Source organism: Stomoxys calcitrans, chromosome 4, assembly GCF_963082655.1.
Source record: "Stomoxys calcitrans chromosome 4, idStoCalc2.1, whole genome shotgun sequence".
NCBI classification, from domain to species: Eukaryota; Metazoa; Arthropoda; class Insecta; order Diptera; family Muscidae; genus Stomoxys; species Stomoxys calcitrans.
The window spans coordinates 53,231,093-53,247,674 of NC_081555.1; the positions used below are offsets into that span (position 1 = coordinate 53,231,093).

The 16,582-nt window shown below is 32.4% G+C and overlaps 1 protein-coding gene across 1 annotated transcript; it reads right to left on the reverse strand.

Moving 5' to 3' along the window:
- Positions 1-3,743: 3,743 nt before the first annotated feature.
- On the reverse strand, positions 3,744-4,667 carry LOC131996927 (uncharacterized). Its single transcript, XM_059367126.1, has one exon. It carries the CDS (start codon positions 4,665-4,667, stop codon positions 3,744-3,746), a length of 924 nt encoding a protein of 307 aa, XP_059223109.1.
- Between the last annotated feature and the right edge of the window lie 11,915 nt (positions 4,668-16,582).

Genomic DNA, 16,582 nt, shown 5'->3' on the forward strand with positions numbered 1-16,582 from the left:
TTAAAAATCGGTTGGCTAAATATGAATATTCAACCATTAAAGAAACTCTGAATATTAACAATTTTCTCTCCGGAGGTATAGATTGCATAGAGAATCTTATTATGGAAAGTTTAGCGGAGCATATTTGCGTGAAATTTAATTTTCAATTACAAGCACAATATACCAAACTTTGCAGTGATGAATGGAAAAAAACAATTATGCATCACACCTCCAAAATGTCGCAAATAACAAGAAGCGACTCTATTGAAAATGTGGTTAGCTGCCATGTAGAGGAAATTAAAACTAAAATGTCAGAGTTTCAGGAAAGAGATTCTGGATGGGCTTTAGTCAATATTGAAAAACTCTACATTAACATAAATAAATGTACAGTTTTAAGAGGCTCCCAATATATAAAAACACCGAAAAAATTAGCAGATAGACGCGCTTGCTGCAATATTCTTAATGACGATGAATATTGCTTTAAGTGGTGTATGGTAGCAGCCTTAACAACACCAAAGCCAAGAAACCCAACAAGAACATCCTCGTACCCTGTGGATATCAAACAGAATATAATAACTTTGACAAACGGTGTAAGTCTCAACTTCAATGGATTGAATTTTCCCATGGCCCTTAGAGACATAATCATTTTCAAAAAAAATAACCCAAATATAAGTGTAAATGTTTTGGGATATGAAGTCAAAACAGATCATGTTGTTGGGCCGTACTACATTACCCAAATGGAAAAGGAGACCCACGTGAACTTGTTGTTGCTGGAAAATAATGAGAGAGAGCATTATGTGTTAGTAAGAGACACGTCAAGGTAATAAAACAAATAATACTATGTGTAATTAATTAAATGACTATTTTTTTTTTTTATTTTATCTTTTCTGTTTTTTTTTTTTTTTTTTTTTTTTACAGACTTTTACATAGGCAGGTTACATCAAACGCAAATAAATTGTACTTCTGCAACCAGTGTTTCCAGCACACCAGGAACCCCAACATGATGGATCATCATAAGCGAGAATGTGGAAGAGTTGTAACATATCTCCCTGAGGAAGCCAACAAGTTCATGGAGTTTTCCAACTCTAAAAAGACAATGGACGTTCCATTTTCAATTTACGCAGATTTTGAATGCGTACTTGAAAATGTTAACGACAGTAATAGTAAATCCCTAAGTAAGCACATTCCATGTGCTTTTAGTTATAATATTAAATGTAGTTTTGATGATAGGTTAGACAAATTTAATATTTATACGGGAGAAGATGCTGCCGAGGTTTTTGTTAAAAGCATCGATGAGGAGTGTAGGTTTATTTACGAAAATTATTTAAGTCTAAATACCCCTATGACATCATTATCACCCTCTGAGGAGTTCAATTTTCAAGTAGCTCAAAACTGCCATGTATGTGAGAAATTATTAGGTAGTGATAGGGTTCGTGATCACTGTCACATCACTGGAAAATACAGAGGACCTGCCCATAATAAATGTAATTTAGAGCACACTGTACCAACATTTATACCCATTTTCTTTCACAACTTTTCGGCTTATGATTGTCACTTATTTGTGAAAGACCTCCTTAAAAATATTCCTGGTAATACAACAGTACTGCCAGAAAATAAGGAGCGATACATTGCCCTATCCCATAAAGTATATTTAGGTGGCGGAAAAATTTTAGAGTATAGATTTTTAGACTCCCTCAGGTTTATGGCGGCAAGTTTAGATTCTCTAGCAAACAATCTGGCGGGAGATACTATGAAGTCAGTTAGGTCACATTTTCCAAGCGATAGGGAATTTAATTTAATGAGGAAAAAGGGCGTATTTTGCTACGAATACCTGACTTCGTTTGATAAACTAGCCGAAACACGACTCCCTCCCATTGAGGCTTTCTTTAGCAAATTGTATAACAAAAAATGTAGCAGCGAAGATTATACGCATGCCAAAGAAGTATGGCATACATTTAATTGTGGTACTTTACAGGACTATATGGAATTGTATTTAAAAACAGATGTTCTACTACTTACTGATGTTTTTGAAAATTTCCGACGTTTGTGTAAAAAAGTCCACAAATTAGATCCATGCCAGTACTATACAGCACCAGGTCTATCTTTTGATGCTATGCTTCGGAACACTAACATAAGCTTAGAGCTGTTTACCGATTTAGATATGTACAATTTTATTAAGAATGCTATTCGAGGAGGAATAACTCAGTGTTCTAGAAGACATACGAAAGCAAATAATAGGTACCTAAGCGATTTCAATCCATTACTTCTTTCTACCTTCCTTATGTATTTTGATGTCAACAATCTATATGGGGCCGCTATGATGCGTTTTCTCCCATGTGGCGACTTTAAATGGCTTAAGGAAAATGAAATTATTAGTGATGTACAAAGAATTCTGGACTTTGTTGATGACTCCCCCATAGGTTACATTTATGAAGTTGATTTGGATTATCCAGATCACTTACATGATCATCATAATGATCTACCTTTTGCTGCGGAAAATAAAAAAATCCGTGGAGCTAAATACAAAAAGCTGGTTGCCGATCTTACACCAAAGCGAAATTATACCACTCATTATTTGGTATTGAAGCAATGCCTTGAGAATGGTTTAATTTTAAAAAAGGTCCACCGAGTTTTAGAATTTAGACAAGAACCGTGGCTTGCTCCATTTGTTAACACTAACACAGATGAGAGGAAAAAAGCAACGAATCCGTTTGAAAAAGATTTTTTCAAGCTACTGAATAACTCGGTATACGGCAAAACGATGGAAAACGTCGATAATAGAAAAGACGTAAAACTTGTAACCGAATGGGAGTATTCAAATAAGAAAAAAATTGGTTTGGAAAGACTTATATCCAAACCAAACTTTAATAGTTTGTCTCAATTTTCAAATGAATTTTGGGCTGTTCAAATGGACCGCACTAAAGTAATCTATGATAAGCCAATATACGTTGGATTTTGTATATTAGAAATAGCAAAATTAATCATGTATGATTTTCACTATAATTACATGAAAAAGAAATTTGGTGAAAGGTGTCAGTTAAATTATATGGATACTGATTCCTTTATTTACACTATTTCTTCCGAGGATTTCTATGCAGAAATAAAAGACGATGTAGAAAAATATTTCGATACTTCAAATTATGATGCAAATAATCCGTTTGGATTTCCTCTAAAAAATAAAAAAGAAATGGGTTACATGAAACATGAAAATGGAGGTACATTGATGTCAGAATTTGTTGGCCTAGGACCGAAAATGTATTCGTACAAATTAGATGAAGGTAGCGAAATAAATAAGGCCAAAGGGGTGAAAAAATGTGTCATAGAGGGTTATTCTCTTGAAAATTATAAGGAATGTCTTTTGAACGGCATAAAACCTACTGGCAGCATGTTGTCATTCCGATCTAAACTTCATAATATTTATACGGATAAGTTAACCAAAGTAGTTTTAAGTCCCTTAGACACAAAAAGAAAAATCAGGGAAGATAAAATTAATACATATGCATAGGGCCATTATAAAATGGCAACCGAAAACAACTTACAGAGCATAAGTATAGATTATACAACGGAAATGGATGTAGACAATATCGAATCTTATAGTGATAACGATTTAAGGGACCTGCTTGACTACCTTAATATGTAAAAAAAGCTACAATTTTATAATTTACCTTTAAGGCTTATTTATTTTAATAGTTAAATACTTGATAAGAAAATTAAAATTAAATAAAATAAAAAAAAAAATATTTTCAATAAAATGTGTTTGTTTATTAAATGATTTTTCGAACAGTTCCAGTCAAAGGTGTGTATTCGATGAAACGATCGTGTATTATTAAACAATATGCCGACGTATTTTCAGGAATGGATTGGCTGGTTTCGAATTCAATTTTAACATCAATAGGCCCGGCTTTTATTGTCTCATTTTGATGACTAACATCAATTACAGTTATAGGGGTTTCTTTGAATTCATCACATGACAGGATAGGTTGCGGTTCCTTCAAATAAAAGCTTTGTTGAAATCTTGCATACATATCATAAAGAACTGCATAACGATTATCATCAAATTTTATATTAAGGTCATCGTATGGGTAAATATCTGAATTTAAATGTACTTTGAAATTTGTTAAGTTACAATGGATAAATTTTTTGTTATTTTCAAATGCAAATACTAAAAAACGTGGTCTCTCCCTATTTACAGAAAGTTTAACGTTCCAATTGCACTTGACTGCACCGGGAAATGTAGGATTAAAATGACAATCCCAGCTACGAAACGTGATTGGTATAGTCTTTCCATCTTTAATTGTTTTCATTATTTTTAGCTTCGTTTCATCTGAGATATGAACATGGGGAATTCTCCATGTTATATTCGTTATATTAATTTTAACTTTTTCCGTTTGGGTAGTTGAATAGCAGGCATTCAAATCAGTGGAACTTCGTAGGAGTATAAGGTCATGTTTACAATTTAAAACAACTTTCGTGAAATCCTCAGAAAATCCCAATAACTTATTTAGTGGCACATAAAAATTGAACTTCTGCTTGTTCAAATCGGTTTCTTTGCTCCAGCCAGCATTCAGCATCATATTATTTTCAATACTATTTATTGAAATGTAGTTTTTTAAAGTACTTGAAATGCCCAAATATCGTGTTCTATCTATTTCTACACCATTAATTTCATAGCGAATTTCATCAAACATATACGCAACACAGTTATTTCGCAATCGTCCATTAAGTGTACTTTTTCCATCTTCCAGTGTAATGGAACCCTCTATATATAGGTAGCTTTCGCTAGGTAGGATATATAAATCTTGATTTTGAATTGTTATTCTAATTTCGTCATTATTTTTGAAGGATTGAATATATGGTACGTAGCTATGATAGTCCTTTTTAACAATATTATCATCAGAGTATGGTTTCTCTAGTACATTTAAAATTTCAGACATGGCTTTTTAATTTTAATTTTAAGGATTTTAAAAACAATTTATTTTCTTGAGTTAAAAGCCGTCTTTTATTGTTGACAGCTCGAATCGGAATGTTATGTTTGGTCATTTTATTATTATATTTATTAAAAATAATCATTTTGATTTAGGTTTAAGATGTAATCGAAGTGTTATTTCTTCCCCTCTAAAATTAATCAGACGCGTTTCTTGATCAACAATCCAAACTTTTATGCGACTTATTTCGTTAACGTTTACTGGTAAATAAATAAGGTTCCTGGGAATTTCGTCTAATTTATATCCTGGAGACACGTTTATTGCGAACTCATGGATAATATGTGCTGGAGAATTATTCATATATGCTCCAGTTGTAATATTACAACAAATTTGAATTGCATTTACTTTCATGATGTTTACTGGCATGTGAGACGTATGCTTTATGTTAGGGACTAAAACTCGATCTTCAAATCCAAACAACGGACCAATAGACCGATCTTGATGGAAATTTATAACATGTTCCGAAGAAAAAATTTCGATTTGAAGTGTATTGTTATTTGCTTCTATATCGAGAGTATTAAGCGCGTTCTCCTTTCTATAAGCGCTTTTTATAAAGTCTACAATATCTTCGAGTTCGTACGATCCAACTGGAATTTCAATAACACTATTACCAATATGAAACAAATTATTATCGTAATCAATGTTAGGAATTATATTATATGAATGAAAGTCAACTAAAGCACATTCGTAATCGTCATTTAATTGAATGGGAGGAAAATACGAAGCAGTCAAAATTGGAGATCTCCCGGTTAATGCTAACGTAATTGACATGATGATGAGTAATTGATGAATGGAAACACGTTTTTAGTTTCATTAGTTTTTATTTATTTGTTCATTCAAAACAAAAAAAAAAAAAAAAATTATAATATTTCATTTTTATTTATCCAAGAGTTATGTTCATTAGAAAATCCTAACCATTTAACATAAGCCATTTCTCCCTTTGTTTTTAAAATCTTCTCAACGAGATATACATCAGGGTGTTTTGTGAGTAAAATCTCTTCCTTATAAAAAGCTCCTTTTATGGGATTTCCCTGGTAGTCTTCAAGTAGATATGTGGTGGGGTTTGTGTTTTGTATACGTCTTATACGAAAAATCTCTGTACTAAAATTTGGAGTATATCCTTTTTCAAATATGCTCTTATATTTACTTATGCGGACGTAGTCTCCCAAATGATATTGGGAGATTTTATGTATTTTCAAGTGACTATATACGGTTTTTAATAGATTTTGTTCATTTTTGGAATTTACTTCGACTGGAGCCATTTTTATTGTTCTATGTTTTTGTCGATTATATTTATCTATTAAAGCTTTATACAAATCGATCCAATGGTACGTGCCATTAAAAGAAAATTCTCGAAACATTTGCGATTTTAATGTTCGATTAAAACGTTCCACAATCGACGCCTTAATTACGCTATAGGTTGAGTAGTGATTAATTGAATACTTTTCCATAAGTTTTTTAAAGTCTGAATTAAAAAATTCTTTTCCATCATCTGTTTGTAAATTTTTTGGTATCCTCCCCATACTAAGAATTTTTTGAAACGCTTTTGAAACATCACAAGCCTTTTTCGATTTAGTTGCTTCTGCCCAAGCATATTTGGAAAATGTGTCTATTACAGTCAATAGATATTAATAACCTTTGTTTATTGTGGAATAGTTTCCCATTTCGACTAAATCAGCTTGCCAGAGGTCATCAATACCCCTCATAATAACTCTGCGACGTGGAAAGTTTTTACGAGCTTGGGTGTGAATTTCGTTAACAACGTCTCTTTTTTCCATAGCTTAGTTGTGATTATTGTAGATAATGGTAGGGTTTTCAGGCATAGTAGAAATTAATTCAAATAACTGACTCAGACTTATCTTCATTTGTATTATTTCCTGTCGAATGTTGTTAACTTCAATATTTAAATCTCTTTTTAAAATGTCTCTAGAGTGGAAGATTTGTTTTTGAAGATAAGCTTTGTTGACTGCGTCTGTATCCTCCGCCGGAGGATCCAAATTTTTAATCTTTTTATATTGGATATCGATGTTATTATGCCTGTCAATAAAAATTCCAAATACTTTTGAAACATTTTTTTTATAATGTGTTGAATTTGAAAAATGACCGAACTTATCGACACTCATTTTATGATTAATTGAGGTTTACTATTGTCAATATATTATATCCGCTTCCTTGAGTTCTTCAATAATAGAAATAATTTCATTGTTTTGATTCGTATGACCAGCTTGTTTTGATGCTATTAGGAGCTTAAGACGATCTACTAGCTCATTGGGATCGTCCCAGTATATATAGTTGGATTTTTCTGAAATTGTAGTCATTAATCCTTTACCTATGTAAGTAGTGTCAAACAGCTTTTGAATAATGTTTTTATATTTATAACCCTTATTCCCTTTAATCCGCTCGTTCGGATTATAATTCCTCTTATGTGCGTTTGTATCTATTAATATTTTTTTATATATATCCAATTCCAGTGCATCATAGTTGTGTGGCTTTTTATAAAAAAGCAACTGAAATAAGCCCGGCGTATACGCCCATGAATGATTTCCAACAATGATTTTATCTTCGTTAATATCTATTATGGAATCTCCAAATTTCCAAACTCCATTCGAATCTTTATGTGGTCCAAAAACTGTGTCTAGTTTTTTATCTCTATGTAATTTTGATAAGTCCACACCATCTTCGTCTTCCGACTGGGAAAAGAATTCCTCTTCGTCTTCGCCATCATTACCGTCCTCTATGGCATCATCAATATCTTCCTTTCCATTATCAAGTTTAGTTTTTATCTTCTTATTTTCTTCATTATAATCGGTATTTTCAGCCTTTGCATTTGATTGTTTAATTTTGTCTTTAGATAGTTTCAATATTTTATTAATTGGTTGTGTGACTGGATCGAATGTGCGACGCAAATCCTGCAAAGTCTCCTCTTCACCCAATTTTATGCTTTGAAATTTTCTTTTTAAAATTTTTCTAGTTTTAACCAATTCCTTTAAAAGATTGGTATTCATCATAATTTTTTTTTTTTTTTTTTTTGTATAGCTTTGCTCTCTGTCTAGATATATTTGTGGTTTTGGAGTTAATTTTACAAGCTTACGTCTTCATCAATCGGAAATATATTTATTACTAAATGTAAATGTATGTATCAAACCCTTTTCTATATCGGCCACATGTGATTTCATTATCCTTATTTATTATTAAAAATCCAAATTTATCTTGCCAACATTCCTGACAAATCCTCTCAAATTCTTGGAACGTCATATCACCTCTCACATGATCATTATAAATGTGTTTCATATTCATTCCATCCTGCTTGAACATAATTATAAAATTTGCATTGTCACGAACCAAATGTTTAGGTATATGCGTATATGTTTGACATAAATAAAATGAATCAATATTTTTATGTCGCCCCATAGTAAAATAGTCTCTCATGTTATTCTGCTTTTCACACGCAACATCATCAAATATCATAATTGAGTTAGGTTTCGCCATGTCTGATGAAATAACCTTCTCATTATTATTAAATGTAAAATATCCCATTCCCTTTATAGGTGTTATAAGTTGTCTTAGATACTCGTACTTGGGTTGATATAAAGATTTTGAGTATAAATAAATATTCTCAAATTTTAATCCGTTAGGGCTTTCAATTAAACTAACCATAACGTTAGTCTTTCCACAATTCGATGGTCCCACTATTAAAGCCCTTATGGAATTCGGTAGTAGACAGCTGTGCTTTATAGTTTTTGGATGATTATGAACGAAGTCTAAATTTCGCACATCAATTTTTGTATCTTGCTTAACTAATCGCATTTTGTTAACTAACTAAATTTTTTGCTAAACCAATTTATTTATTGTAGAAAAAAACCCGACAAGTATAAAATGCTCATATTCAATCAAAATAAAGTTAGTCGCAAAAGATCCATTCAAGGAAGAGGACTATTAAACAGATTTATTAATTCCCTACCTTTCGAACTTCATTTACCCGGATATCAATTCTGCGGACCTGGTACTAAGCTCGAGAAACGTTTGAAACGAGGAGACAAAGGCATAAATGGTCTTGACGCCGCATGTAAAACTAATGATATAGCGTATTCGAAAACCAGTGATATAGAAGAACGAAATAAAGCTGATCGAGAGCTAGCTGAAAGGGCATGGGAACGGTTTAAAGCAAACGATAGTACTTTAGGAGAAAAAATTAACTCGTATTTGGTCACCAACGCGATGAAGGCTAAAGTCAAATTTGGTATGGGTATGGAGAAGAAAAAATATAAGAAAGCGGCAGGACAAAAAACTTTTTCGAACGCAATAAAGAAAACGACAACAATTTTAAGGAAAGAAAAACCCCAAGACATTAGCTCCGCCATTAAAATAGCAAGGAAAGCTATTCATAAAATGCTTAAAAAGAATAAAGGAGATGTAATTATCCCAAGAGTTATAAGAGTACCCAAAATTGGTGGGTTTTTGCCATTAGTACCAATTATAACAGCACTCGGCGCTTTAGGTGGACTAACTTCAGGTGTATCTTCAAAAGCCAAGTTAGTTAGCTCAGCGAATAATGCTAAAAAGCAACTGGAAGAAAACATCAGACACAACAAAAGTATGGAGTCCATAGCAATGGGAAAGGGATTATACCTTAAACCATTTAAAAATGGAATGGGAATCATATGTAATAAGAGTAACATTTCAAAAAACTTTTGAAGCAGCTACCCAATCGACCTCTAACTGATTTGGATATAAAATTATTTGCACGAAAACATATTTCAAATTTTAGAGGAGTTTTTATGAGAGATAAACTTCCAAAAAATGTTCTCCATAACGAATGTGGAATAGTAAACCTTGATTCATATAAAGGATCTGGAACTCATTGGGTTGCTTATTATAAAAATGGAGACCAAGTGGAATACTTTGATAGTTTTGGAAATCTTCAACCACCAATAGAAATAATAAAATATTTAGGTAGCGATATAAAATACAATTATAATAGAAAACAAAATTTTGATTCTTTTAATTGTGGTCACTTATGTTTAAAATTTTTACTCCAATATAAACAATAAAATCCCAAAAAATATTAAAATGAAAAGACATCTTGGTTTTTTTTATTTTTTTTATTTATTTTTTATTTAAATATAATGCATATATTATTTATTTTCCATTCTTTGTATTAGATTGTAAATTTTAATATCTTGTTTTATAATATGAGGCATTTTTTTACTAAACTCATAACACAGACGTAACAAATCAATTTCAATGTCCGGCTCATTGAACCCAGGTATTTCAGAAACCAGAACATTTGTCTTTTTTAGTGCTGCGCATGTTGGTATGTAGTAATTGTAGTAGAAATGAGCAATTTGTTTCCTCAATATATTGTTCCAGCAAATGAAAGATGTTAGAAATATGCCATTCCGGCATATAGACCTCCAGGCCTCGCTATCCAGTTTTATTTTGTTTTTGCCTTGAATTAAAACAAGATATGATCTGCCATTTTTATTCACAAAATCCAATTGAATGTGTTCATTTCTTTGGTCATCCAACAATTTAAATGAGTCAAGGAAAAAATCATATTGATCCAAACAAGCTTGAATGTAGGCTCTGTACGTAATTAGATGTAGCCACAATTCCCGTGTCAGTCCAATATAGTTTTTCCTTTTCTGTAACCATATTATAGGTTCGAAAAGCATGATAGAAAAGCCGCAAGTTACTTTCAAATTCAGGTCGACGAAATATTCCATCTCGAAAACAACTTCACGAGTTTGGAAATGTGAGTTTTCCTTTTTACTTTCCAGATCCATTCTTAGTGACGTTTTAAAATATACTAACGCCTTCTCCCAATAATTTTTCCAATATAAGGGCATGTTGAGATTCTTGAGATTTAGTCTTTTTCAAACCTTCCACCGAAATGTCAAATTTTCATCTACCCAATTTTGTACTGGTTGATTTTCAATATTGTCATGGAAATGATAATAGTATATATATTAAAGAATTTGCCTATATGAGTGGGTTTTCAATAGTACCAAACTATTGTTTGTTTAGGTCTCCTTTCGACAGCAGAGAACTACTGAAGGAGGGAAGAAGAAAAAACGCATACTGTAAGAAGTATGTACACGGCTTGGACTGGTCTGATGGCAGCATAAATTACAACTGCGTTGGGGATATTTTATCTCCATTGAACAGTTACAATTACGTTTTGGTGATTGGACAAATTAAAAAGGAATTTTTAGAAAAATATCTAAGTACAAATATTGTAAACATAGAATATAAAACAAGTTTCAGAAAAATGAGAAATTATTTCACTAATTGCCCAATTCATAAGGATCAAAAGTTTAAGTGTGCTGTTAATAATTTATATAAAATGTTTGTATTTATTGAAAGTAATGCAATCAATTCTTTTGATGAAATAATATATGATGAAATAAAATGTTAAATAAACAAATAAAAAGACTATGTTGTTTTAATTTATTATTTTTATTTACTTTTCTTAAAATTATTCTCGATATTTATAAAAGTTATTTTAAACATTTAAATATGGACTGTAAAATGCGCTTGCAGTTATTTGCTGCTTCAGTTCCAATCTGCTCAGGGATTTATCCTCATCATCTAATAAAGGCTGTTTGGAAATAGAAAAGGATCCTTCGTTGATGCATCGTATGGTTATATCATCCAAAGAGTTAAAACGTTTAGGCAAATATAACGTATGTCCCTCCAAGCTCAGCACTACCGCATCTCCGTATTTGGTTGTGGTCCGATAACAACCATCAATAACGTATTCATGATGCAGTACCATATCCTTCACATTTAAAATTGGTTTTAGATTTTTGTTATTAAATTTACTTATCAATTCTAAATTATCAGCCATGACGCTAAGTTTGCACTTTCAATACTATTCAAGATGTGGCTTTCTTCTCACACTTTTATAGAAGCACAATGAAAACCAATATATAATGACGATGAATCCCACAATAAACAAAGGGTTACATAGCTTCCATATCAATGACATTTTTATAACACCATGATTTACGACCCAAAAAGAATCAATCCCACTTATCAGTTACCGCCATCAATCTCTAATATCCCAATCCCAAATGAGCAAGACCCACAGCCTTCATAACATATAGTGAGGGTCACACTCAATGAATTTTTATAACTCCATAATTGACTAACCAAATAGTTTCAATCCCACTTATCAGTTAAATCAACACCATCCCTAATTAAAAATAACACCCAGAACTAAAAATGTAGGATCCCAAATTCCTAATCGAAAAATCAGCTTGCGCAAGTTCGAATCCCCCATTCCCCTTACAAAAAAGAGCTACATAGTTTCCATATCAATGACAGTTTTATAACAACATGATGAGGATCCCACAACAAAAAGGGCTAGCCCGAACCCTCCCTAGCATACATAGAGATCAATGTACAGGGTGGCTGATGAAAGCCGCTACCAAAAAAAAATGTAATAACTTTTTTTCTATTTAATAATAATAATTTAATAATTAATTTAATTAATTAATTAATTAATTTAATTAATAATAATTTAATAATTAATTTAATAATTTAATTTAACATGAATAAAAGAAAAATGTATTCCATACACCGAAAAAAAAATGTAGCAATATTCATCATTGTAGCAATATTCATCAGCCACCCTGTACAATGAGGATCCCCTAACAAAAAAGGGCTACATAATTTCCATATCAATGACAGTTTTATAACAACATAATGAGGATCCCCTAACAAAAAAGGGCTACATAATTTCCATATCAATGACAGTTTTATAACAACATAATGAGGATCCCACAACAAGAAAGGGTGACATAGCATAGATATCAATGTACAATGAGGATCCCCTAACAAAAAAGGGCTACATAATTTCCATATCAATGACAGTTTTATAACAACATAATGAGGATCCCACAACAAGAAAGGGTGACATAGCATAGATATCAATGTACAATGAGGATCCCCTAACAAAAAAGGGCTACATAATTTCCATATCAATGACAGTTTTATAACAACATGATTTGACCCCATTAAAGAAGTAATTAAGAAGTAATAAAGAAGTAATTAAGAAGTAATTAACTCTCCATGCATAATTAATGTGAATTTAAACAGTCCAACTTATCCTACTGATAATAAATGTGGCTTTATGGGTCTAAGACCCTAAGTCGGAGGATCGGTCTATATGGCAGCTATATCCAAATCTGGACCGATCTGAGCTAAATTGACGAAGGATTTTAGGGGGCCTAAAACAACTCACTGTCCCAAATTTCAGCAAAATCGGAGAATAAATGTGGCTTTTATGGGTCTAAGACCCTAAATCGGAGGATCGGTCTATATGGGAACTATATCTAGATATAGTCCGATTTGGCCCATCTTCGAACTTAACCTGCTTATAGACAAAAAAAGAATCTGTGCAAAGTTTCAGCTCAATATCTCAATTTTTGAAGACTGTAGCGTGATTTCAACAGACAGACGGACAGATGGACGGACATGTCTAGATCGTCTTAGATTTTTACGCTGATCAAGAATATATATACTTTATAGGGTCGGAAATGGATATTTCGATGTGTTGCAAACGGAATGACAAAACGAATATACCCCCATCCTTCGGTGGTGGGTATAAAAATCAATTTGTGTTTGTTTGTAGGATTGTTTGTGTATTCGTTATAGACTCAGAAACGGCTGAACCTATTTTCTTGATATTTTCACTGATGGTGCATAATGATCCCATGGTGAAAATAGGGTACTATCTTCTAGTACCCTATCTCGGAGATGGGTGGTGCGATTTAAGCGAAATTTTGTGTGCTTTCTTATAGTAACCTACAAACAAAAATTTGGTACTCAAATTTTGGGATGGGGTACCTTGGGTGGGCGCCCCACTCCAAAACTTACCAAATATATATATACACCAATCACGTCAATATGGGACTCAAATGAAAGGTATTTAAGATTAGAAAACGTGTCTTATATCCAATTGTCCCCGAGAGCATACCCCAAGATGACAAATTTACGACCATAGCAATATGGGACTCAAATGAAAGGTCTTTGGAATTTAAGCACGAATCTGATATCAATGTTCGGGAAAAATCTCTATGGACCACCCCTTCCTCATAACACCACCCAAATAGAAAGTATTTGCTGACTATTGCAATATGAGGCTGATATATATTTTCAAAGCCAAGTCACTGATTGGCCACCCCATCACCCAAAACACTTACAAACCGATCATGTTTGCCGACTATGGAAATATGGAGCCCAAAAGAAGGGCATTTGGGAGCTCGATATTCATAGTTTTTATGGTCGATACCCCAAACCGGACATGTTTACTAGCTTTTTCAATAAGGGTTTGTGAATGGTATTTGAGATTTGAAGACGAATTTGATATCCAATTTTGAGGCCAATGGCAATATGGAGTTTTCATCCATTGTGATAACATAGGAACAGGAGAGAAAAGAAGAAGCCTTTTAGTTTTTACCGTTGTTCCATACAGATCGCTTCAAAAAAAGGCCCCCTTATGCTGACGACAATTGTACTGTATCATTTGGTATGGAAGCCATGTAGAAACTTCTTAACCAATATGCGTACTGCTGCACACCGTTTGGACTTGGCTATTGTAAGGCCCCTTATAATTAAGATAAAATCTTAATGGGACTGCACTCTTTGTTATGTGAAAAGTTTGCCACTGTTTTTAATGGAATGTTCATTAGCAAATTTGCATTTACATGTCTGCTTCAGTAATTGCAAATGTTTTTTGTCTTCATTATTATAAAACTAGTGCATGTATTACTTTTTATATGTAGAACTTATCTCGAAATCTAGGCAGACTTTAAGATTTTCCTATCAAAGGACAAAAGATTTGGATTTCCACATCTTTAAAATGTCATATCGGATAAAAGATTATATGGGAGTTATATCGAAATCTGTGCCAATTTTAATGACACATACTGGGACATGAAATAGAACATCTCACGCCCTATATTGTAGAGATGTGACGATTTTACTGTCTTAAACGTCCATATCGGATTAAATATATACACTGGAGTTATATCTAAATTAGGACCGATTTTAATGAAATTTTGCGCACGTATTGGAACGTCAATTTAAACGTCTCATGCAAAATCGGACGAAAATTGTCCTTAAAAGGCCATATCGGATGAACTATATATGGGAGCTATATCTAAATCTGAACCGATTTTTTTTTTCAAAATCAATGGCGTTTGTCCTTGGGCCAAAAAAGTGACATGCGAAAAATTTCGTGACAATCAAACAACAACAACAATCGAACAAATAGGACCTGCACTTTAATTACAAGAATACATGGACTCACAGACGGACATGGCTAAATCGAATCAGAAAGTGATTCTGAGTCGATCGGTATACTTATCAATGGGTCTAGCTCTTCTCCTTCATAGCGTTGCAAACAAATGCACAAATCTATAATACCCTTTACCACAGTCGTTATGTAGGGTATAAACATAAATCTTTAGAAACATATTGAAATCATTATGAATATTGAGATCATTACTTCCTATCCTGTCTATTTGTAAGACTCTATTTAGTAAATAATAGTTTTTTGTTAACCTTCAGAGATAGAATATGGGTACAACGATTGGTGTCAGAGCGCAAGAAGATAAACACACATTACATATTATGATTCTGTTGGCATTTAAAGCAATTTTTATGAGCAATAAGTTTGACCAGTCCACACTTTTGCTTACCTACCACCAATTTTATTTAATGTCCATCAGTCTGCCCGCTCATCTTTACGTCAGATTATCTCCCCACACTGAGCAATAAAAATTAATTATTATTTTTAAAATACCATTCTATTAATTTTGTAATTTCTTTAGAAAAAAATACAGCATGTGCAACATTGCCAAAATTATGACAGATATGGACGTTAGCAATAGACAACTACTATTGAAAAAGTCTAATATTTATATTCCAAAAAAGGAGCAATACATGTATAGCTTGCCCAAAAATTAATTATTGAATATAACCAAATGACTTGGAGCAATTTGCTAATAAGTGGCTTCTGTAAAATTACATCAACAAATGGGAGCACACAATCTCCTATTGGGGGTCATTGGAGCGTATGATTTATTGCGCTTGTATTCTGGTATTATTAATGTTCATACGCAACACTGACCGACATCACTAAATGTCATCACTCATTACGATGCGTCTTACGATTTATTGGAATAATTTTTTAACATCAAAAAGTTTGTGTGTTTGTAATAAAGTATGATTAAACTAAAGAATTTAAAAGGCATATATTTAAAAAAAAAGGTTATATTCTTCTTCTACTTATACATAAGAGCCAATGTGTTTTGCTTTTATGTATACAACGTATAGATATAGGTATGTTTTGTAGACACATATGTATGTTTATTTGTTTGTACCATAAAAAGGCCATTTTCATGAAATTTATAAATTGCCGGCCAATCGAAAAAATTAGATCTTTGGCAGAAGAGTAAAAATTTTTCACATAAAATTGGTGATGTGATGTCTTTATGGCATCATTTCGATTTTAGATAAAAAATAAAAAAAAATATTTCTCACGCTACATACTCCTTTTTGTAAATATTTTTGAAAATTAAATAGAAATAATATCACATATATCCAAT